The 20,468-nt window shown below is 39.2% G+C and overlaps 1 protein-coding gene across 2 annotated transcripts in view; it reads right to left on the bottom strand.

Annotated features, from left to right (window-relative positions):
- Positions 1–20,468, bottom strand: part of LOC121945100 (mannosyl-oligosaccharide 1,2-alpha-mannosidase IA) — a 243,061-nt gene that overhangs the window by 144,285 nt on the left and 78,308 nt on the right. For both annotated transcript variants that reach the window (XM_088084268.1, XM_042489125.2), the window contains exon 2: positions 11–107. In XM_088084268.1, the coding sequence (XP_087940394.1) occupies positions 11–107 (97 nt within the window). The remainder of the gene's footprint in view (positions 1–10; positions 108–20,468) is intronic.

Raw genomic sequence — 20,468 nt, 5'->3', positions numbered from 1 at the left:
TGACACTCACCAAACATGTTGCCAATATGTCCGTTTCTCGTCAAAGGCCGCAGCTCATTCTTGCCCCAGGCGTAGCGCTTGTAGTTGTCCCAGGCAAACTTCATCATCTGTAACATAAACAGAGACGTAACGGTCACTGGACTGATAGCAAAGCAACACACCTCCAGACCCAGACATAATTAAACTGGTGCAGCTCAAAGGCAAAGGGAATGATGGCTTGTTGATCAGACAGGATTAAGGACGAGCTTGCAATTAACACATATAAACCGCCCCGCTAAACAATAAGACTGACATTTACCCCCAGCTACTCCACCTAAATTAAAGATTGAGCGATGTCAGCAGATGAAAAGCAGGTTTAACAGATAAGAACGCATCTCGGAGAAGAAAGTGTTGACATTGATGCTCTCCTCCTCCCCGATTGCTAATAAAAAAGTGATCTGTCTGTGATTTGATGTGATGTGAAGAGGGTCGCCTGCAGCGACAGGGTTACAATTAGCATGGAAACACATGAAAGGAAAGTTGGTTTATATTAATCAAATATATTCACGAACATCCAAAAAGAAAACTTGAAAAAGAGCATGCCAACATGCTCACAATGACAAGACCAGACAGAGTAGAACGCGCACGGGTGCTGGATAATAAAAAAACTAATTGAAGGGAAAAGTCAAGAAACAAAATCCACTCAATATACTGATAGCTCCCAGCTAATTACATTTTATCTTACAGAGCAACAATTCAATCAGAGATCTTTGTCAGGCATTGCGAAACAGATATCACAAAGCAGACGAAGTAAATATAGATAATGACACAGCTGCCGGCCTTGTTTTTGCAGGTGTAATGTCTGCCATGAAGGGTTGCAACAGCATGAAGTTTTCACGATACAGTAACTGTCTCTGAAAATATTGTGGTTTCACTATCTCATGGTATTACTGAATATCAGTGAAAATGACCCTTACATGAATGAAAACTGAAGTTTTTTTTTTGTTGCACAAACTAACTATAATTGAAACTTTTTTTTATTAAAGAGTGTGTATAAAGTCTCCCTTTTAAAAGCAGCTTAAATAAAGGAGAGATTCTCCACTTGCGTTTCTTTTTCAATACATTAGATAAATAAAGTACAAAATGTGATCATCCTTAATGTTCATACCATGGTATACCTTAAAACTGGCATATTGCTGCAACACTACTACTATGTTCACCACTTAAGTTAAGCTTATAAGCATGCTAGCATTTGCTAATCTGCACTAAATACTCAGTATAACCAAGGCTCATGGGACCGGTATTAATTTGGCAGGTATTTGGTCAGAATAAAAAGTTAGACCTGATGTTGGGGCTGAATTTAAATGATCACCAAAGCTAATTTATCCAAGGTCAAGGTCAATGGTCAAGATCAAATTTATTTATATAGTACATTTAAAAACAACAAAGGTTGACCAAAGTGCTGTACAAAAGTACTGGACAAAATAAATAGTCAATAAAAATACATAAAATGCAGAACAAAATGCACAAGTAAAAACAAACACAAAGGGGCTCATAAAAATATTCACAATATATTCAAGTTTATGTCATTTTTGTCATTTTGTTTGTCATTAAAAAGTAAAAATGTTAATCTCATGGCGGCACTAAAGGAAAGTCAGAGGGTTGCCATAGTCAATAGGATTTAACTGCTAAGGACCATGAATGTCTATGCAAATTATCTTGGCATTTAATAGTTGTTGTGATATCTCAATCTGGACCAAAGCAATCCGAGATAGTCATTCCTACAAAATGTTAACTAACATAATAACCACCACATGCCAGACTGCGATATTACACTCAGGAATGTTTTGAGTTTGTTGAAAGAGAATATCAGTTGAAAACGACTCTTTAAAAATGCAGCTATCCTACTTTTTTTAATTTAATTTCTGCCAGTTGTGTCCAGTTAAACTTTTCGTCTGTTCAATAGAATAGTTTTAGAATTAATTTACATTTTCTTAAATTCAACAAGCAGTTTGTTGCATTTTAGCAGTATACTGAGAGCAGCAGAAAACTTAATACATTATATTTGTTTTTCACAAGTAATTTTGTCATTCAGCAATATTATCGCATATTTTCTTCACATTGTGCAGCCCTAGCTTATATCTCACAACATTGCTTTGTTGTTATGGCAATTAACTTAGATGAGGCCATGTTTCTTGGATGTTTATCTTCTTGTTTACACTGATGTCTCTCATGTCAATATGCAACATGTTAATTGAGCAGTAGCCGTGTAAGCCGTGATCCTTAATTATACAACTGCAATCATTACTTCTCCAGCAAGTTATTGTCATTTCTTGATAAAAATGAGACAACGCTTTCTTGATATCATCATATTTTTCATATGACACACATGAACATAGCCCTCAAAATAATTACACAAGTACACTTGACTCAAGTGCAATGACACACTCATGAAATTCAATTGTTTTCTGCATGATCACACAATTATGAAGAGAGTGAGTCCCCTCCATGCAATGTGTTAAAAGATGGACAGATAGGCCAGGATTTGATTTTTTTTTTTCCCCTCTCTGGATTTTCACTGTAACACGATGTCATTGCTATTATCAATACTACATGAGATTCCTGGCTCTCCAGAGGTGGGCTCGTATAAGCCTCCGAGAAATAGACAACATGAATCCGATTACCTCTGACAAGGCCTCCAGCTGAAAATCCTCTCACCCTAAAAAAGCTCATTATAAACACCTCAAAGACTACAGAGCTGCAGCTATTTCTCACACTGAAACAACAGCCTCAGTGTCCATAGAAGACACAAATGTTCAACTAAATGTTAAATGTCCTTCAGGTTTAGGAAAACAGCGACAGCAGGTCAGGGAGCTGAGATTTGATTATAGGTGAATTATGCCATTAAACTATTTTGAAGGTACTGTGCCAGTTTCAGTTGTGATTTGGCATTTGTGCTGCAACACACTGAAGCACTGAAAGTGCTGAAAAACATTCATAGATCAGAAGAAACAACACATAAGGGTCATCTTTTTTTTTTTTTTAGTTTTTGTTGTTTTTGTTTTTATCCATGGCTTGAATCTAAGAAAGCAGCATTTTAAACAGAACTTTTTCCATTTATAAAAACAAATACTAATCATTTATGCAGTAGCAATCTCACAGAGAGTGAAAAACAAGCGCACAAAGCGATTAAAGGGAATAGCACCAATGATTATGGTGGAAATATTTAATTTTGTGTGCTGGAGAACAAAATACTCGGTGCCAGTTTGATTGTGTCCCGACAGGATGTTCTGCCTCCCGGAATGAAAACCAGCAAATGTCTCAAGTTATATTTAAAACTTACTCCATCTTTTATAATGCCAGCTTGTCTCACTCCTCCTGCAGCTTTATAAGCAGAAGAACAAAAGTAATATGAAAAAAAAAATCTTTGCACAAAATGTGGGACTTGGTAAATGTTAGAACTCCATGTCCCGCTGCGTTTATTTGAAGGATGTATTCATTCAGACTGGACGTCATACCCCCTTTGCAGAAATGATCAAATGGCATGATGGGACCTGCGAGGGAAGCAGGGCTTTACGACCACCATCAAATAAATGTCGAGGAAAGTAGAAAACGGGCAGATGGCATGCTCAAACTGCATGACTGAAGGCATAGAAAATGTAAAATGGCAGCATTAATCAGTGATGACACGACTTCATAAGATGCTGAAAGAAGGTATTTATACCCGCTGGCATTAAGAAATTATGACAGACATTTCTCACTTTTTTATCACTTAGATGATTTATCCAAACAATAAGCAACTGATTACTTTAGTTACAGCTCTGGATTGATACATAACTTGTCACAAAGAAACTTTGAATGTCTCACCTTTTTCATGATAATATTAGCTCAAGTATGAAAGTACGAATATATAATCTTCAGACCTATCATTATATGTTGTTTTTGAGTACTTCACGGCAACGTATAACAATAATTCCTAATTATATAGTTAATCAAATTAAAGCATTCTGGACTCAGACAAGCAGCACAGAATTATAAAGACACTTGTTTTAAACGTCAGAAAGTGTATTTCTGTGGATGCAGCTACAGAGGTGAGTCAAACAGAACTGCGGAGCGCTCAGGATTTCCGAGGAATGCTGCCCGCTTCCTTTCAGCACCCATGTTAACAAGTTGAGCTGTTTACACAGGGCACCCTGCAGCCCTGATCTCTGTGGCTGGCTAGCAATAATGCTGCAATAGTTTCTGTGTCAAGTGAGCAAATCTGGCGAGAAAACACAGATAATCTCTTATGAAGAATATAAACAATATAGAAAATGATATAAATGATCTGATTGTGAAAAATAAAAAAAAATATGCGTCCTATGCTTCCAAATATTTGTCAGTTGTGTCTAAATAGAGAGCAAGAAAGATGAGCAGACGCATATTTGTGTTATTAGAACAAGAGCAGAAGCTCCTGCTCTTGGTCAAAAAAAGAATTGCTGACCAGTGCGGAGAAATGCGCTTCGGGTGTCAACAGCCAGGTGGCGGTGCGACAATTGACATACCAGGGCACTTCCTAGTCTGGTGTGAACATGGCTTCAGGCAATGTACAGCCTGCAGGCCAAATCTGGCCCACAACAGGGTGCTGGGTGGCCTCCCCAACTGTTTTCTATCTCACAATTAAAATACATTGATTAACACTGGAATTTTTCTTTTTTGTTTGTATTTTTTATGTAAAAAAGGTGCCAGAGTGCATAAAAACATCTTTTTTTATCAGACCCCCCGATAGAGCTCCTGCTAAGTCCTGAATGTTGTCAAATCCTAAAAAAACACGCCTGGCCTTGGTACACCTGACCTGTGCAGAGCTGCTGTGACTAGATTTACCTTTCTGCAAAAAAGAGTGAGGACAGCAAACATCAAAAGGTTAAAAACTGGCAATTTATTTATTATATATATTGATTAATATGATTGATGCTTATATATGGACTGGCCTCCTGTCATTTTGTTAAAGTGGCTCCTAAGCGAAACAAGTTGAGTATACCTGGTCTAAAGTTTAGAACACTAGATTCAGTGCTTTTAAATACTTTTCAAGACCCGCACAAGGAAAACCTTTGTTTTCATGCCAAAATGTGAGCACCATCAAACTCACACTCCATAAGAATATGTGGCTCAGCCTCCTGCTGCTGCACACTGAAGATGTTTCATTCCAGTGGAGGGAGACAGATATCTGGCATTGTTTTCACATCCCTGCTGTTGAGCGCTGCAGAGGGTCAGAGTGTGGGAGGACCGGGGTCACGCAGCCGTAGGATTGCTGATGTAACAACCCATCATCACAGCACACAACACACACAGCGCTAATCAATAGCAGCAGCCAAAGCCGAGCACACCACCCCCAACGCTGCTTCTCCAAGAGAGAGGAATGGATGAATGATTCATTTCCAGGGGCACAAAAAGCAGACACAGACATGATTTGACAGGACGCTGACCGTTCTCTGGTTCAACTAATTGGCTGGTTGTTAGGGTGAGGAGATCAATAACTGAACACAGAGCCAGTGATTAAAATGAACCAGGGATTGACCAGGGGTACAACATGCCGATACCAAAACTGTGGGTCAGAGGTTATGCTCTGCTGATCATGAGATCAACGATGGTAACACAACATCACCCAGATCATAATGTGACACAAGCAGTTGCATCAGTGATTAAATGTATGCCGTATCAACTAAGACAGGAGGCAGAGATGTAATATCACAGATTTAATTGTATCCAACACAAAGAAAGACCCTTAAAACTGCAACTATATTGATTCCTTCTCCTCTTTAAAGAGAAATTCTCTTTTTAAATCCCTGAGAAGTATAAATAATCTATTTACTCTCAAAGATGTCTATACTTTGCTCTACTGAAAATCAACTTTGTTGCCCAGTCTTAAACATTTGTTACAGAATTGGGTTTTAAATTTCTTTTCTGCATCAAGACATAATCTGCATTTAAGAACTGTTTTCCCCCCCGCCCTGGCAGCATAGCCACCGTGGGCCATTGGTGAGGCTTTTCAAGTCTGCTTAGTCCATCACTGCAAAAACTTATCCAACAAGGTCCAACAAGTTTAACAGTTTGAAAGAATGATGATGATGCAGAGGCAAAGAATCACCTGGCACACAGCAGAGACGATCCGAACTGAGATTTCTTTGAGGCAATCACGTATAAAGAAGAAAAAAAGAAGAGATAACAAGCAACTTCTAAACCAAAAGCACTGTTACAAAGGAAGAGACAGTATAATGAGATGTTGCCAGAGGGAGAGGTCTGAATCTGGAGTTTAGATGAAGTGATGAGTCCTCTGAAGGGTAAGACTGTGCTAATATTTTAATAATGTAACCAACGGCAACCCACAGTAACCGTAAAACAAAATGAAATTACTGCCATAATCATTAGCATGGGGGTTTTCCCACTAGGTTATTCCCAAAGAGTGTAACTGTGTGGTTTTTCTCTCATGACTTGGTTGTAGTTTAGCACTGACGCTGTGCATCAGCTGTTTCCACTTTTTGGTTTTACATATGAGCTGTTCCCTGGGAAGACATGCTGCTTGGTATTTGGGATGGCTTGCTAGGATGACGGTCTTTGATTTCAAATCAGCTAGTCAGCACAGATGGCTTCTCTGAGGCTGCAGCTTAATGATTCTGGTGAGAAGTGCAGGTAACGGTTACCAGCTACTTTGCAGACAAGCAGATCTTTTACAGGAAAAAGATTTGTCTGGCTGCCTCGGCAATTCACATTCACTGTGGTTTTTGCTAATTAGCCAACAGTGTGGGCTGAAGCAGGATGCACCACCAGTGAATATCACTACACTGGTTCATCGTAAACATGGTGCTGGCAGCTGGGCTTGGACTCAGTGGCGCCCGGATGGCCCAGGAGAGGTAGCTATGCAGAGATTAACTGGTGGGCTGAACAATTTGTAGCTTATTCTGGACAACTAATTAGAGCAGATCTTCTGCTTAAGGCACAGAAACAGTCCTCATCCCCCCCTGATATTACCACGCTGTCTCAGCTGTGTGGGTTTCTTCAAAGAAGCCTGCTGTGGGAAACTCTACAGCACACTACACTTCTGATATAATGACAGTTTTTTTTTTTTAAAACCAGGCAAGATGCTTATCAGATGCTGTATGTGTGATAAATACACACCATACAAAATTATGTTATATTATATAAAAAATTACAAGTACAAAAAAAGCCTTATTAAGTGCTGAAAAGTAAAGCAAAGGTTGTGGAGTTCAAGAAGTTGGATTATCTGTGTGTGTGTTGACTAAAAAGCAGAAGCGCACCATTAGCACTGCTGCAGCAGACAACGAGAGCTGAGCTACGTCCTGCTAATTAAACCGTGTTTCAGCATGCTCCTACTCTTGTGCATGTTTTATTGTTTTTATTTTTTTTTCAAGAAAAATGTAATTAAATTTAAAAAAGCAAAATGGTAATTGCACTCACTAAAACTTGCAGATAGCTTTAGACATGGTTCAGTTTACAACAGTAACACTGTAAATCTTTAAAAAAGGAAAATATTTCAGACTCCTTGGTTTGTGGTGTGCTACAGTCTTGAAAAAAAAACACCCTAAGTGCAGTGCAGTGGTTACACAACATGGTAAAACACTTCTAGAGCTCAGAATTTGATTCTCACTAGGTTTGTCCATGTTGACAATGTACGCACTTGTGGTACTGTCTGACACTTTGGATGAAAGCATCTGTCAAACAGCATGCAGTATGAGATCAGAAGCAGCCCTCTGCATGCAAATGTACGCGTCTCCAGAGTTGGTCATACTTGGTCATACAGCATACAGTGTCTTGGGGGAAAGGAAAGTAGCAATGGATAAGGATAGCAAGGTAAGCTTGACACAGTTATTTGGTTTGGCTCTATTCAAAAGATAAATGAATGAAAAATGAACAAGATTAAGTTTAAAAAAATAAAACCATTTTGATGCAAGCTATTTCGATTGACTGCGTAGTCTTAAATGGCAAGACTGTTTTCCACAGCGGGACTGACCTTAAACCAAATGCACACTTGCCTTTCTCGTGAACATGTCAACATTCTTGTTTTCATCAACAAGAGTGAACCTCAGATGGAAAATCTGTTTTAAGTTTTGAGGGGAGAGGAGATGAGAAGAACTGGGCATTTTGTAAATTTATAGGCCCATTTCTCCCATTTTGAGGAGTTAATAATATATATATATATATATATATATATATATATATATATATATATATATATATGTGAATAGATTCTTTATATCAAACAGTAACTTGATTCAAAATAGCATTATGCATCTGATTAAGTGCTGTGCATTACTATTGCTGCTACCATGCTCTTTAAGGTGAATTCGAAAAATAGATTTTCCTCCACAAGGAATCCATCCTCCCTCGAATAATTCATGCGATGACTCGCTCCGGGAAAACATTACTCTTGCCCATCGCTAAGTTTATTATGTATCCTAAAGCAACAGAAAGCCATCCTGATTTAGGGAAGAGAAAACACTGGTTAAAATCTATTGTACACTTTTGAAGAAACCGAGAAAATGAGAAGATCACAATGAGAGATTTTGAGGTTTGTTGTTTTCTGAGGCAACTAAGCTGCCACATGGCAAGGCAGCTGTTTAGAAACCACTCGCCATAATTGCACTATAGTCCAAAACGGAAAGAAGTCGCATCACATCGGATGGCAGGGTTAAGAGAGTAACTCTGCCAACTATCAGTCATCTTTTTAACAGCTTACTGTGGTGTCAGTCAGTCGAGCTGGTTCTCAGTTGCTCTCAAACTGAGACACTTACAGTAGGCTTTATTTAGATTTCCTTAAATTTACTTCACAGGGACAATGTGGAGTCAGCCTATAAAATATAAAATGAATACAAAAAAATAAATAAATACACATATGTGAAAACAGTGCATATCTACACACGGAAGGGAAAATCATGCAATAAAAGTAAAGAATAAGCAGAAGATGTAGCCTGTGGGAACTCCAATTTTCTTTGTTTTTGCTAGGGATGCATAACAATATCAGGACGTCATTGGTATCAGCCGATATTGGTTTTAAAATGAAATATCAGAATCGGCCAACATGCTGATTTCTGCCAATATGACAAACCAATATTTTTCTTCATTTCATTTTTTAAATTGACATAGTGGACATGTTCCAAACATCAACTCTAAGTGAAAGTATTCTTCTTATTTTGCACAAAGAACAAATATTACATACATTAAAAAGCATTGTATTTCAGGTCTCCATCTGCTGGAGGGTCATCACAATAAGAGTAGGCATAGGAAATTACGTGGGGAAAAAAGCTGATATACATCCATATTGGCATCAGTTATCGGCCAAATGAGTTGTTGTATATTGGCATGCATATCGGCATATCGGCAAAAATACATTATTGTGCATCCTTAGTTTTCACACTGTGCGTGCTTCCACATTTTATTTAGTAAAATAATCAAAACGCAGTCTCTGTTCTTGATACATTGACAAAAATCTGTAAACCACATTGACCACACTACTTCTCCCTTAAAACAACATGGATCATTTCATACCACATGGACAAGAAGCTTAGAAATATACATAAAGCATGCCTCAAAGCACACTTGACACTTTCCCACCCAGCACATTTTGTAATGCAGTTGTTATGTTTGGTTCCACGAGCGGGGCATCCCTTTAATCTGAGGAGGCTTTGGGTGGATCATGGATAATAAATCATCGCAGCACCCCGACATGGCAGCCCCGAGACTCTGCTGCGTTAACAAGGTGCTGTGTCATCACCTGAAACCAGGAGACCTTTTGGCAGAGAAGATACAGAATCAGCTTTCTCCCACTGTTTCCCCCTGAACTTCCCACTCTAACTCGCACCCCCGCTCCCCTCATACTTCCGCCAGCTTCCAGTATTAGACCTGCCCTGGAGCACAGCCATTTCCTGCCTATTAAAATCGCATTTATGGTGAGCAGTGACAGAGCCTTGTGGGTCTCTGAAGGCCAGCGAGGTCTCATCCTGAGTCAGCACAACACTATGGTCAATTAAAGGCAAGTCCAAAAACAAGAGCCAAAGTAGGACAACCAGGCAACCCTGAGCTGCAGATCATTCAAGCATGGAATTAATGAACGCCTGGAATCAATCTCAGAGTCAGATGACAACATGTGCTGAATACGAGGATGTAGGTCTGGTTCACAAGTGTGTGTGTGTTGTTGGGGGAGGGCACAATTGGTTATTATGATTTCCATAACCAAAAAAAACCAAAAACAATTCTATGTAAAAATCTTCATTGTTGGGGCACGCAGTAGCTTATGTGGTACAGCAGGCACCCCGTGTACAAGGGCCACAGCGGCTGTGGGTTTGACTCCAACCTTGGCCCTTTGCTGCATGTCATCCCCTCTCTCTCCCCTCTCTTGTCCTATCTAATAAAGGCAAGAGCAAAAAAACATCTGCACATGAACTAGCATATCTTAAGGTCATGTTTAGTTTCATTAATAGATAAGACTTTCACTAAAACTCGTGCTGTCATATCTTTGACATATACAGTACCTTGCAAAAGCATTTAAAAAAAAAGTGAGAGGTGGACATAACCACCATCCCCAGTGGAAACTGCACACTTGATGTAATATATATATAAATTAGTGAGGTGTGTTATGAAGAACTATTCGAATCTCCTGCTCTTGCACAAAGCTACAAAATATGCAAAGTAACTGTACACCAAAATCACAACAGACTTCTCATTAGGATACATCTGCACAGTCCTTGTAATTAGCAATAATTGAGTCAGCAAGCCTTGGTACACTCAGAAATGCTTACACCCAGCTGCAGGACACATAATTTGTGCAAAATCACTGTTACAACTGATGCGAGCACCTGGATTTGAGCTGAAAGCTTCAGATTTGTTTTTTGCAGATCATACCCAGAGAATTAGCTTCTGTGGTGTTTATCCAATGTCATCACTGCTGTATCATTTTCAAGCCCAACTTTTAAAATTACATAATCTTTAAAGCATTTCAACTAATGGAATTTAAATTAACGTTAGTCTTCACAACATAAAGTCACTTGGGTGTTTGTACAGTATAAGCACCTATGTATTTTCCTGTGTGTCTCTCTCTATCTCTGGCAGGTGTCCTCGCTGCTCGCTCCAAAATGGATCATTAGGAGAGATATGTGACCAGTGCCAAGTCGTCTCCTGAGCGTCTCCCACTGGTGGGTTGAGAGTTCCAAAGCGCCATGAAAGATTCATGCCAAGAGAGAGAGAATCGCCACAAGGAGCCCATTAAAATGTCTGGACTCAGGTCCTGAATTGTTGGGGAAGTAGACCTAGAGTATTAACGTGCCTAAATGGCCCCAGTTGAGCTGTTGATGATGACTAATGAAGAAAAAGAGAGATATGACAGAATTGTGAATATACTTAACTATGGCTTTAAAACTGTATTAAAGAAGAGTTATTATCACAATATTTTAGGACTTCAGTTTAAGCTGGGCCAATATTCTGTGCTCTAAAAATTTCTTACATTGCATTTACTCACATTATACGTTTTAAATTGCCTTTTTGCTTAGCCAGAACCTAAATACTTTTGTGGGTGCTCACTGGGAACGTAATCACTGTTCTGCAATTTAATTAAACAGGACGACATCATCCTCAACAACGATGACAAAAAGAGAGAAAAAGCAGCATTCCTTTCACTGGCAAACGAATCACACAGCAGGCAAAGAGACAAAAGTTATCATTTAGCTATTGAAAATAGTAGAGCATTTAGCAGCTTAAGAGTCAGACAATTCCCTTAGTGGGTGGTGGAGACCAAAAACAGAGCTAAAAGAAGAATAAATACAGGACTTGTATTCACCAGATGGCATGATGTTCAACTTCAGATTAATTCTAGTGTTACTCTGTCTGCTGGATGATTAAATAAGCAGTTGCTTATTAAAAAAAAACATATGACTTCAATTTGTGTTTAATAAATGAATGCAGGCCTACAATAGTCAAATGTCGCTTATATTTTAAGATGTCTTCATGTTATTTTTGAGATTTGTTTTTAAGTGAGACATCGTGTGTGTGTGTGTGTGTGTGTGTGTGTTTTTTATCATAAATCATCGATAATTTAAATTTTTTATCATTTATCATCATTATCATTATGAATCCCCTCTTTAAATTCGGACATTATTGTAAGTCCGTACGTCACTGTTTAGACTGACAACTTGACTGAAACACTGCATTAACACTGTTTTAATAAGCTGCTCTTTCTTTTAAGTATTCAGTAGTTGTTGGCACGAGAACTCTCAAGACTCCAGTCAAACCGTTTTCCCTCCTTTCAGTTTCCTTGGATCACCGAGTCGACCCAATCAATAGACCCTGCCAGAAAAGTTGATGGAATCTGAAGGAGTGGAGAGCTGAGTGGTCTCTAAACTTAGTGGAGTAACAGGAACTTTCACAAGAAACACCGCACACCTAACCTGCTCTGTCCTCGCCTCTCACTCATCTTGCTGACAGCAGCTCTCTCCTCAAAAACAGGCTGGTAATGAAATTGCAGGGATGGCGCAGAAAATAAGGGGGTGAGTGAGAGTAAATACAAACCATTACAGAGCTTTTACAGTAGAAAAAGTAAAGGAAGATAAAGGAGTAGGGGGGAAAGGGTAGTAAATGAAGGAACTACAGAGGGGTGGGAAGTAATTTGTCTGCACGACATTACCAATTTAAGCAGGCTGCCTGGGGATAAGCCCGCCCCCCCTCGGAAGAAAACTTCAAACAATGCCACAAGCCTCGACACGATCACCAGGTGTTTTCACTTGGTAACAACCGGAAGAAGAGTTTTAGCAGAAGTTATTTTGAGAGGAAGCAGTACAAGTAGATCAGGTCTAGCTCAAATACACCAGGGAGATAAAAAGGGAGCACCACTAATAGATTTATCAAGGTAAGATGAGGAGAGCTGGATCTTTCTGATGAAGTGAGACTGATGACCTGTTTTTAATATTGTCACCTGCCTGGTATTCAGAGTCGGCACACTCACACACAGGAAAAAACAAAGCAACCACATCACAGTGTGCATATCATTTCTTTGTGTTTTATCATCTACTTCTGTGAGCAACAAAAAATAAAAAATATACTCAAAACAATTGCCACTGGTGAAGAGTGTTAGGCATATCTGTAAGTTTTTCTGTGGTAAGTTGACCATCCTGACATTTTGTCAAGTCTGCAGTACACTGGGTCAGAGAAAAGCCTTCAGACAGCTGACTGGTTCACCCACTGCTGCTGCTGAGAGAGCAACAGAATCAGTCCTGATCTTCTCAGAGTTTTTTGGCATGGGAATGTATATGTGCGAAACAGGAATCAACTGAGAAACACTGTCAGGGTGCCCATTAAAATCAGCCTCCCTGGGTCAAACATTTTTTTTTACCAATTTGCTACGAGGAAACTGAAACTCCTCTTAGCAAATTCAGACTATCCTTTGTTTATGCGGCAACAATTTCTATGAATCAATTGAAGGAAAACTTATTAGCAACAATTGTCATAATTGATAAATCTTTTCTGTAATTTTCAAGCCAAAATGCCAAATCATTGCAGGTTAAAGCTTTTCAAATGTGAAGATTTGTGGGTTTTCTTTGTCGCATATGATAGCAGATGAAGTATTTTGGTTTCATAAACTATTCAGGATAATCAGCAATTACAAAACATGACTTTGGGGCTGGAAAAGTAGTGATGGCTGTTTTTTGATACTTTGATACAAAACAAATTATTCAAGAACATATTCAGCAGATTAATCAATAACATGTTAACTGTTAGTCCTAGCTCTGTAAAGATATGAGCGTCTGAAAACTAGAAGCAACAGGCTCTAATTTACATGCAACACACATACAATAAATGTATTCAATTCAACTTTTCTATGGAGCCTTGTACTTAATATACTCCTGCAATTTATCTTTTCCCTATTGTTATTGCTCAAGGTTTTATCATGGACTTTTCCCCTGTATTTTGTGTATACTGTTTGCACATTTAATATCTCAAATTGCATTTCTGTTTCATTGTTGCCTTGCTGCAACAAGGGTTTCCTCTTGAGAGACAATAAGTCTGAACTGAACAAAACATCAGAATCCGTTCTGCTGCTTACAAGAAACATACAGGGATTATTCTTGTTGACAGAGATCCAAAAGCACAGAATCTTTTTCCAGACTTTCACAGTAAAGTTCAAGGAACATTCATTACACTTTTAATTGCTATAGTTCACACTGGCTGACAGGAGTGACACCAACGGGAAAACAGAAAAGCAGTAATAACAAGTCTTCAGTGTGAAAAATGAACTGAAAAACTCCAAGAAATGCTCATAAAACACATTCTCTAACGGCATATCACATTGGCAGAGCCACAGACCAATTTTCGAATTCTACTGAACCTTTCCTGTATGGGCTGGTAGCTTTGAAACACCTTCCTTTTCCCGTATGATTCTTCAAACACAGAGGAAAGCTTTTGAACTCAAAGATGATCAACATCTTTCATCTTAAATGTGTGACTTCTCGACAGTGGAAAAATCATTCCGATGCCAAATGTTGTCTGGTGAATTAGTTGTGCATGTTTGAATGCAATGAAAACATTTCATTTGTTACGTTTCTGTCGATAAGACTTAATTTGCACACCAAAAGTTTGTGTTGTTGCTTAATTTGATTATGCAGGCCTTTAGGAAAATATTAATGAGAAGTGAGATTAATTCATTATTTTCCAAATGAAAAATGTCTTAATTTCTGAACAGAAACAACAAACCCCACCAATCCCTTACGCTGTGTCGTTATACAAATCAGGAATCATGAGAGAGGCACTTAATAAAATAGATGAAACAGCGTCTGCCTTCCATTAGCAAGCATGGAGACTAACGGACCTCCTAAATTCTAATTTAATAACTGGGCCTGCAGACGCCACATGTACAGATAAGCAGAATAACCACTTTAAGTAACAGTTCTTTAATTCATTATCACTTTCAGACACCAGCCATTTAAAATGCAAGATGCATTTTTGCTGAGCTATGAATGCAGGTTGAAGAAAATTATATATTCCTTTTCTTTGCCTTTGAGGTAGCTGGGAGACATCAGTCACCTTGCCAGAACTGTTCGACAGCCCCATTCTTTGACTTTAATGAAATCCCAACTCAGAAACGAGCCAATTTCAATGCTCAGACAATAAAGCCTCCACTTCCTTATCCTCTGCCACATTCACACTCGGCAGAGCAGGCATCTCCCTGCCTACACCCACATCCAGTAAATCCCCAAAATATCATCTTCAATTAAAAACAATGGGAGCCTAAGCTTTTGAGCGGATCATGACTATATTAACACATCAATAGTTCTCTCAATAGGAATTTTAAGGAAGCACGCAGTGATGTCTGGCCTACTGACATCTAACTATAGAAACATGATAATTCAGTGAATATGTTGTTAAAGATTAAGGTCAAAATTGAGTTGCAAACTACAAGGGGGGAGTTAATAATGATTTGCACATTTTCTGTATCCATAGCTGTCTTTTTAACATGCCAATGTCAACAATAACCACTTGAAAGACAATTATTCCTTCTAAAATCATCCAGCTGGGTTCCAGACCTATGAATCACCACCCACATCCTAAATTTGTTCTGCGATTTGAAAAAGTCTGGTGGTGGAGGTGGGATTAAGACTACAGTCTGACGGATACTAGATGTTTGAGGACAATGTATGGATTTTTTTTTTTTTTTTTAATGTGGCGACAATATAGCAGTTGATTTTCTTAGCATAAACAAACAATACTGCAATGCAGCAGCCTGAATTGAGTGGGAAGGAAAAGGGAGATCACTGCAGAAAATGCAACTGAAAAAAATGTTTCATAAGTCACTTTCAGAAATAGAACAGATCTAATCACGCTGCCTAAGCTTATAGAAAAGTTTTAAATCCCACTGGAAAAATTGATAGGTTCAGTTTAATCTTTGTATTTACAATGACAACATCTGAAATGTCTGTGCCTGTTTTTCAACAAAACTGCATATATTTTTAGCACGGCATAACAAATTGTATCATTGGTGTGAAGTGAAAGCATTAAAGCCCTTTGTACAGCCTACAGGGGAATATTGATCACTAGAAGTATCCTTTTTTTGAAACACAAACCTGGAGGGGGGAAAAAGAGATTTACCACATCAGACATTATTGTGTCTGAAAAATAATGAAACCCCTTCTACAGAAATGGCCAAGAGCACACTTAGACATCCATCCGAGGCGCTGGAATCCTGCAAGCTAAAGGCCGTAGTATTGATGTGACAGAAACACTTACATGCTAAGCTATCGATCCATTTCAATCCGATCTGCGATCATATGTGAGCTCTGCTATTCCACAGTGCTGCACAGTGTCCAGAGGTTCTTCAGGTGGAGTTGCCACAGCTGGATAAAAATTCAATCACAAGTTCAGAAAATAAACAGCAAACACAGCAGCTAAAGGTGACCCTGTAGTCTATCATAAACGCAGCTTTCAAGCCCCAGGATTAGTCTGCCTTCCTTACAGTGAAACCCGCAGCCTCAGAAACACCTATCGTATCACACCCTGCCCTCCAGATAACAGCTATTACACAGAAGTCAGAGAGGACTCTGGGATGGTATTGAGAAGATGGGGTGGCAAAGGTCGTGGGGAACACGTTTCTAATAAGCTGCCTGATTCTCCAGCGCTGTGACGAGCTCTGGTCATCTTTTGATATAGGTCTGTTTGAACACGGAGGGTGAGTAAACAGGTACACAGACGGCTCCAGGACGGGCGAAAGCTCACACTTCAACACAGACACAGAGCAGTGGAACAAAATGAGGAAATAAAACCCACAAAGACCAATCATGAAATGATTGAAAAGAGATTACTAGTGGTTAAAAGGGACATGCTGCCATGGACATCACAGTCCATGGAAAGTTGAGACAAGATAGAAGATAAAAGTGGAACTTTAATACAAGATATGTCTGTGGAGTCAAAATTGTTAACACAAACTGAGAGCATAACTCGCCTTCATAAGCATGTCAGGGTGGATCTCTTTTACCTAATAGTCTCACAGCACACCCTTGAATGTACATGTGCTTGTTTACATGAGAATTTCACTCATATTTTGGTCAAAATGAAGCCAGACTCAACAGCAGGGTTTTCCCCATTATTATAAGACCCCGCCACAGCACCTAAACATTATTATTTTATTTTTTTTCACAGCAGCTAAGCCAAATGAAGAGGAAAAAAACTGTCCTTTCATCTGATCTCTGTGTCAGAGTTTTAGTGTGGGCTCAGCTGCTCCACACACACATTATTTATTTATTTTTTCAATTCCAATGTCTGAATATTCCTAATTATCAAAAGTTGATTGCACTTTGACAAGGTGCACAGTATCATGCCAGGCCTTCTCATGGAAAACTGTCAAAAAGATCAGATCAAATTTAGCCAGGAGAGGCATCTCTAAACAAAATGAAAAAAGTAAATTATTGTCAATTTTACTCAGGCAAATGACTTTTGTGGCTGAACAAGTAAAAGGAAAATTTACTTGTCCATTGCCTCAAAAAGTTAATGTTAGGCCCTGACCAGAGAAAGGCATTTTTATTGTTTGGGAGAAAGAAGCGATTCTTTCCTCTGGCTTGATGGGATGTCTTCTGGTAACCACTTTGCAATTATATACAACTTCTGTTTCTGGTGTTTTAATACTCAACAGAAAATAGAGCAAAATCTTAATAAAAACAATAGGACTGACAATATGCACTCCCAAAACAACAATTTTATATGTAGAGTAAGGCTCGTTTTCTTTCAAAGCAATATACAGGCTACTAAAATATATTAAACTAAAAATTAAAAGGAGAAAAAAAAGTGCGTCAAAGTGAATTTGTAAGAACTGTCTGCCTTTTTCTTTAAACATCATCCTGATAATACTGAGCCTTTGATAATATTCAGTATTTAAATTCAGCATTTTAGCTTCAGTTTTGATCCATCAAAAGCTTATGAAGCCATCAAAAATATGCTTAATCATAAACTTGGAAACCTCCCGTTGTGTTACTTCCACCTACTCATTCCCTGGGGCGGGTTTCAGTCATGGAGTTGACTCACTGTGACACCACAGTTGTTTACAGCTAATAAATAGAAGCGCTCACCCTCGGATGCAGGTAAATAAATTATGGTGGCATAATGTGGCAGAAAAGGTGCATAAATATTGGATATGAAAAGTATGTCTGTGCATGAAGCAGCTCCGCTCCCACCAAAGCAGCCCAGGCACAAAATGTATGCAGCCAGGGCAGAGTAAGGAACTTGGATTAAAGCTTGTCGAACAAGGCAAATGTTCCCGCATAAAAAAGAAATGGCTTTAGTACAGTTAATGTGATTTAACTTATTACACACATTTTCACACAAGAATCACAACTAGAATCAGCCTCGTCTTCATGTTAAGCTAGTGCAGAGAGAGTTTCCACCACATTTAGAGGTGGTTGGTCCCCTGTGTTCATCAACGGCCACAGACCAGGAACATGGTGTTAAAGCAGTTCTGTGTCTCAGAAAAGCTTTTTGTGCTCGAGTTTCAATCCATTTTACCCTCTAAAATGTGTCCTGGGAGCGGGAGAAAATGAGTTAGAGTCCGTGCGCTGCCTTGCTTCTTTTCTGAGCGTGGCCATTACAGAAGATCCGCAGAGACGGAGCGAGGAGAGTTAAACAAACCGAGCGGTCCGTCTTGGCTGTTTTGTGCAAGATTATTGTCTCACCTCGTGATCCTTTTTATTTTTATTGCTTTGCGTTCTTTTGCTTGTTTTCCCTTGCCTTGTTTGTGCTTACCTCTGCTTAGTGCTCTTATCTTTTTATTCTCTTTACTGTTTCTCTGTCTATTTTTCCATCACCCTTTTTCAGCCATCCTCCTTTATTCTCATTGCAAATCTCCTGCTTCTATTTTGGTTTATCTGATAAGCTAATAAAAACATATATCGTACAGAAACTGGAAAATAAATTTTCATTTGGTTGGCTATATTTGTCTATAAAGGCGACAGCAGATCAGGCCTGTAACTTGCCATCTGTCGTCAGCATGAATGACTTACCACAGATGGGCAATGCGGACCTATAAACCACACACGTCCATTCAGTGGTTCAAGCCTTGAGTGCAGAATCAGCTCAATGACACACTTTCCAGCTACAACTTGCTTCTTTAGTCAACAGATACCGTTGATTCTGACATTTGCCAAGTGCATGCAGCCCTATCCGTAGTCCTGGGACTCAAATGCTTTTTTCCTCCTGTGTGTGTGTCTCTGCAAAATGCTGATAAGTCCCAGAAAGACTCATATTACACCCTTCTTTCTCTTTCCCCTTCTCGTGATCATACCCCGGGGCCTTTACTTATTGCTGTGTGTTTGTATGTGCCTCTGTGTGTGTGTGTGAGGAGAGGCAGACACAGAGCGAAAACAAAGAGAAGGATAGAAAGTACAAGTCTGATTGGAAATGTGAGAAAAAGCACTAAGGCGAATGGAAGAGAGGAGGAGGGAGCGTTTGTTATTAGTCTGCTCGGCGGTGGTTCGAGGCAGGTGTCTCCGTCTCTGCTCGCATTATTTACTCAGCAGGCTAAGAGAGAGCACTGAAACCTGCAGGTAGCCGACTCTAAAGCAACACAGTTTATCAAAGATTGTAAATAAGAGCCTGATAAATATGTACTCGGTCATGTCCCTTGTCTCATGCTGAGGATGTATGTGACAGAAATTATAAACTGCAATTTATTATTTATCATTTCTAAGCTGAATTCACACACATTCCTCTCTTGTGGTTTAACTTCCTGCAGCTATCCTGCCCTGTGTTGATCAATGGCCATCGGGGCTGATTCCAAACATACCAAACACACAGCTCCAGATAGATGGGTTTCACTGAGCAGACATTGATTAGAGGTGAAAATCCAGGCCTAATCCAGACCGGGTCAATATGTGGTCTTAGCCTGAAGGCTACAATAGCACAGTGTTCAATATGACTAAACCCTTGTACGCCCTTCTTTACAGCTGTTTATAAAACATATATGACCTTCTCTCTAAAACATTCAAGTCACTCCCTTACTTCTTGATTTTTAATAAAATCATCCACACAGCTAATATGCACAGAGCACTGACGTGAGGTGTCATATAGGCAGGTCACACAGCCTTGATCTTTGTCACGTGTGGTTGTTGCCATTTTACTGTGTGCATAATGAGTTTTGCTAATGTTAATGCAGCTGGTTATGCAGGGTTTGGAAGCATTTGCTATATTAACTGAGTAATGAACCAATAACGTTGCTCTGCTTCCTTGATTCCTTTTTTAAACGCCATTCTATGTAGTTTTTACCTGTTGGAGGGCTGCAGATCCGTATGTAGAGAAAAATTAACTTAAAAATAGAGTCACAAAGTGTCCACACAGGCAAGCACAAGCAAACAGTTGATCATTATGGGCGCACTGTGCTGCACACATTGCAGACATGGATATGTTGCTTCTTGACCACTTCTGCTCTTTGTCTGCAACACCTGTATCTGACTTGTACAATCACAAAACAA

Source organism: Plectropomus leopardus, chromosome 11 (assembly GCF_026936395.1).
Source record: "Plectropomus leopardus strain MGB_pleo_1.0 chromosome 11, ASM2693639v1, whole genome shotgun sequence".
NCBI classification, from domain to species: Eukaryota; Metazoa; Chordata; class Actinopteri; order Perciformes; family Serranidae; genus Plectropomus; species Plectropomus leopardus.
This window is presented reverse-complemented; position numbering and strand designations above follow the sequence as displayed.